The 5,651-nt window shown below is 43.4% G+C and overlaps 1 protein-coding gene across 1 annotated transcript; it reads right to left on the reverse strand.

The window, feature by feature from the left end:
* Positions 1-2,680: 2,680 nt before the first annotated feature.
* Positions 2,681-4,249, reverse strand: LOC125382717 (protein app1-like). The gene has a single exon (XM_048401022.1). The coding sequence runs from the start codon at positions 4,247-4,249 to the stop codon at positions 2,681-2,683; it is 1,569 nt and encodes a 522-aa protein (XP_048256979.1).
* Between the last annotated feature and the right edge of the window lie 1,402 nt (positions 4,250-5,651).

Below are 5,651 nucleotides of genomic sequence, written 5' to 3' on the forward strand. Positions count from 1 at the left end.
AGTTAAAGTACCTGTATTGTAATGTTCACGTTATATCTTATAATAAGGTTAATAGATTTATGGTTCAATATGTGTGTGCCATTACACATTGCAGTGCAATCCGTGCAGAATTTATTGTTTATGTTATTAAGCATCATTGATATTCTCAGAACACCAAACAACTGTCGTTACATCCATTATAACAACAAAGATAACGGTTAAAAAAATCTCAAATCTCATGACCATGCTTTTAATAGATGTACAAAACGAAATACATACTGTGGATAAGAGTTGATTTGAACTGGATAAACCTACTTAAGCCTCAAAGCACCCTGAAATGTTCTGTAATTTCTTTAAATGTCTGGTCCTGGACCAAGCTGTGAAATTTAAAAAGCTGTTGTTGACACGAATAGTATTGTATGCACGTGTATGTTTGCTATTGATCTTGTTTGGTTATGGAGGCACATGTGACCCCGATCTGTACAGAGTTGCGACCCTCAGTTAGCGTTAGAACCATAGCGTTGAATATCAGATGCACCCCGTAGACGATCCTAGATTTGACAGCAACTGACCTCTTTGCGTCCATCAAAAGGATGAATGTTCGCGATTTGTTGAATTTGCATTAACCTGGTACGCAGTGATATAACTCAAAAGCTGTCCAAAGCGGCATAAAACGAATACACTGATCACTTCATTGTTTGTCTTTTCCTTCAGCTATAAAGTTGCAGCAGGAAGTAATTGTTTACTTATTTGACAATAATCGCATCTATAACAACATTGTAACCCTATTATCAGTGAATAAAGTGAAGTTGTTGGACGAGTAACAATGAACCCTATGAGTCGTTCCTCCTGATATATTTTTTTGCCAATATATACTTTTTCGTACTTCTGGTGAGGCATGATTATGTTCAAGTAGTTAGCTAATAAAATTACATGTAAAACCCCAATGCTGGAGAAAATACAGTCTCGATATCTACCAAAACTGATTCCCTTGGGCGTACAAGGCCAAATAGGGTTGAACATTACATAAGTGTGTGAGTTTTTCAACTTGGTTTTAACGCCGCTTTGAACAATATTCCACATATATCATGACGTGTCAGCTCGATGAGGTAGGACAGCCCGAAGAGATGCAGGTTTAAAGACGTTTACCACTTTGGTGAATCCCTCGAGCACAGCTATGGTGCTGACAAAGCACTTGCTCATCTATATTTCTATATTCCTATAAAGAATCAAGCCTGGGTATGGTATGGTTGACAACATGAACAATGTCTAATACCGACGGGATTCGATGACACGTGATCAATCGTCACAGGGCCTGACCTAGCGATCTCCATTTCAGATATTAATCTTTGTCGACGTTATTCCATATATGGACATTGATAAATGTGATGCAAGCGTCGCACATATGACAGCTATGTCTGACTAAAATGTAGCACACATACTGGTATAAATATATAGTCACATATCACATATTTGTGCATATTTGTACAGGAAGGCATTGCTTTAACTTTAGATGGTAGTCTTCGATCAAGAGCCATAGCAGTTCTGGGTTGTAAAGGAGTATTATAAAAAATATAGGTTAAATGAATGTAGAAAATATAACTCGTAGTTAAATCAATAAAATGGTGGAAAAATCTTGAAAGATATAACTACATTATGAATGAAAGGATGCTGACGGATATAACACCAATCCATAAGTTATTATTTGTCTTGTAGACTGACTTTGGTAGGAGGTAGGAGCCATGCATGCCACGAGATCAATACTTGGGTGTAGTTGGGAGGAATGTTACTTCCAATCCACCCAATGCATTTGGCACAGTTGGAAGGGATGTTTCTTTCAATCCACTCCATGCATTTGGCACAGCTGGAAGGGATGTTTCTTTCAATCCACTCAATGCATTTGGCACAACTGGAAGGGATGTGTCTTCCAATCCACCCAATGCATTTGGCACAGCTGGAAAGGATGTTTCTTCCAATCCACTCAATGCATCTGGCACAGTTGGAAGGGATGTTTCTTTCAATCCACTCAATGCATTTGGCACAGTTGGAAGGGATTTGTCTTCCAATCCACTCAATGCATCTGGCACAGCTGGAAGGGATGTGTCTTCCAATCCACTCAATGCATTTGGCACAGGTGGAAGGGATGTCTCTTCCAATCCACTCAATGCATCTGGCACAGTATGAAGGGATGTGTCTTCCAATCCACTCAATGTATCTGGCACAGCTGGAACGGATGTTTCTTTCAACCCACTCAATGCATTTGGCACAACTGGGAGGGATGTGTCTTCCAATCCACCCAATGCATCTGGCACAGTTGGAAGGGAGGTGTCTTCCAATCCACTCAATGCATCTGGCACAGTTGGAAGGGATGTTTCTTTCAATCCACTCAATGCATCTGGTACAGGTGGAAGGGATGTGTCTTCCAATCCACTCAATGCACCTGACACAGTTGGAAGGGATGTTTCTTCCAATCCATTCAATGCATCTGGCACAGTTTGAAGGGATGTGTCTTCCAATCCACTCAATGCATCTGCTACAGGTGGAAGGGATGTGTCTTCCAATCCACTCAATGCATCTGGTACAGGTGGAAGGGATGTGTCTTCCAATTCACTCAATGCATCTGGTACAGGTGGAAGGGAGGTTTCTGTCAACCCACTCAATGCATCTTGCACAGTTGGAAGGGATGTGTCTTCAAATCCACTCATGAATCTGGCACAGTTGGAAGGGATGTGTCTTCCAATCCACTCAATGCATCTGGCACAGTTGGAAGGGACGTGTCTTCCAATCCACTCAATGCATCTGGCACAGTTGGAAGGGATGTGTCTTCCAATCCACTCAATGCATTTGGCACAGTTGGAAGGGATGTGTCTTCCAATCCACTCAATGCACCTGGCACAGTTGGAAGGGATGTGTCTTCCAATCCACTCAATGTATCTGGCACAGTTGGAAGGGATGTGTCTTTCAATCCACTCAATGCATCTGGCACAGCTGGAAGGGATGTGTCTTCCAATCCACTCAATGCATCTGGTACAGGTGGAAGGGATGTGTCTTCCAATTCACTCAATGCATCTGGTACAGGTGGAAGGGAGGTTTCTGACAACCCACTCAATGCATCTGGCACAGTTGGAAGGGATGTGTCTTCAAATCCACTCAATGTATCTGGCACAGTTGGAAGGGATGTGTCTTTCAATCCACTCAATGCATCTGGCACAGCTGGAAGGGATGTGTCTTCCAATCCACTCAATGCATCTGGTACAGGTGGAAGGGATGTGTCTTCCAATTCACTCAATGCATCTGGTACAGGTGGAAGGGAGGTTTCTGACAACCCACTCAATGCATCTGGCACAGTTGGAAGGGATGTGTCTTCAAATCCACTCAATGAATCTGGCACAGTTGGAAGGGATGTGTCTTCCAATCCACTCAATGCATCTGGCACAGTTGGAAGGGATGTGTCTTCAAATCCACTCAATGCATCTGGCACAGTTGGAAGGGACGTGTCTTCCAATCCACTCAATGCATCTGGTACAGGTGGAAGGGATGTGTCTTCCAATTCACTCAATGCATCTGGCACAGCTGGAAGGGATGTGTCTTCCAATTCACTCAATGCATGTGGCATAGTTGGAAGGGATGTGTCTTCCAATTCACTCAATGCATCTGGTACGGGTGGAAGGGATGTGTCTTCCAATCCACTCAATGCATCTGGCACAGCAGGAAGGAAGTTTTCTGTCAATCCACTCAATGCATCTGGCACAGTTGGAAGGGATGTGTCTTCCAATCCACTCAATGCATCTGGCACAGCTGGAAGGGATGTGTCTTCCAATCCACTCAATGCATCTGGCACAGTTGGAAGGGATGTTTCTTCCAATCCACTCAATGCACCTGGCACAGCTGGAAGGGATGTGTTTTCCAATCCACTCAATGCATCTGGCACAGCTGGAAGGGATGTGTCTTCCAATTCACTCAATGCATGTGGCATAGTTCGAAGGGATGTGTCTTCCAATTCACTCAATGCATCTGGTACGGGTGGAAGGGATGTGTCTTCCAATCCACTCAATGCATCTGGCACAGTTGGAAGGGATGTGTCTTCCAATCCACTCAATGCATCTGGCACAGCTGGAAGGGAGGTTTCTGTCAACCCACTCAATGCATCTGGCACAGTTGGAAGGGATGTTTCTTCCAATCCACTCAATGCACCTGGCACAGCTGGAAGGGATGTGTCTTCCAATCCACTCAATGCATCTAGCACAGCTGGAAGGGATGTGTCTTTCATTCTATCAGTGTATCTACAGACTGACACACCCGGAACGTAACCAGGTCGCCTTCAGACAACAATAAGACATCCAGAAGACCTTTCTTAATCCGCAGAGTTGTAACCCTGCCCCTTGTTCCCGCTAATCAGATATAAAACTGATTCTGATTTATCGACAAATATAGATATTTGATTTATTTAAAATAAACATAATAACATATATCGTGATATTTCCCACCAGGAGCGTGGAAGGTCGGTGGCTCGATTCGCGTACGCGTCATACTAATAGACGTGAATATGGTACTTGTCGTTACCCTGCCTGACGCTCGGCATTAAGGAGCTAAAACAAGGACTGGTCGGCTCTTAGTCAGTATACTGTGTTTGAGTGTGGTATTCATGTTAAAACTACGGCATGTTGTCTCTGGACAAGCACAAACACACACACACACACGCACGCACGCACGCACGCACGCACGCACACACACACGCACGCACGCACGCACACACAGACACACACACACAAACACACGTCCATGCACGTCATTCTATAAATGTACTACTCGTAAAACTTCAGTCACAATATAAACAGACCTTATTATTTACAACTGCTACCACCCACTGCTTCAGCTATTCCCCTACTAGCACTAAACTTGTACATTGTAACACATCAAACTGCATGGTCCACTCCACAACCAATCCCTTAACTATCACCTCTGCTGAACAATGGTTTTATCTCACATGCCACAGCCAGTAAACAACATAGCACACGTCGAACAGGTTGGGTATTTCATGACGAACATTACTTTTGTCAAACCCCTTGCCGCACAACTATCCAATATGTATGAACGTCGTAAGTTGCAACCTATTTGAACTTATCACTGTTTTTTAGCAATAGTTATATTTGTGTACCATTTCATATACCGTGCTATTGTACTGCATTGTGTGTCTTCAGGCTTGATGTTGTATTTTAAGCTTCTGTTTTCTGAGTTTTATTGAAATACAGCATGCGAGACGATAATTACATATATTTCCTTTTCTTCTTCTCAACTAAAGTGGGGCGGTCGGGTAGCCTAGTGGTTAAAGCGTTCGCTCGTCACGCCGAAGACCCGAGTTCGATTCCCGACATGGGTACAATGTGTGAAGCCTATTCTGCTGTCTCTGATGGATGTATTGACGTATCCAGCACCTAATGAAAACTCACACACACACACACACACACACACACACACACACACACACACACACACACACACACACACACACACACACACACACACACACACACACACACACACACACACACACACACACACACACACACATATATATATATATATTGTTGACGCACGGTTCTAACACCGACTTCTGGATCTAAGTTGAATATGGGATCAATATTTCGGTGCATTTTCTTAGTCTCTGAGGA

This window comes from Haliotis rufescens, unplaced genomic scaffold, assembly GCF_023055435.1.
Source record: "Haliotis rufescens isolate VD_foot unplaced genomic scaffold, xgHalRufe1.0.p SCAF_20, whole genome shotgun sequence".
NCBI classification, from domain to species: domain Eukaryota; kingdom Metazoa; phylum Mollusca; class Gastropoda; order Lepetellida; family Haliotidae; genus Haliotis; species Haliotis rufescens.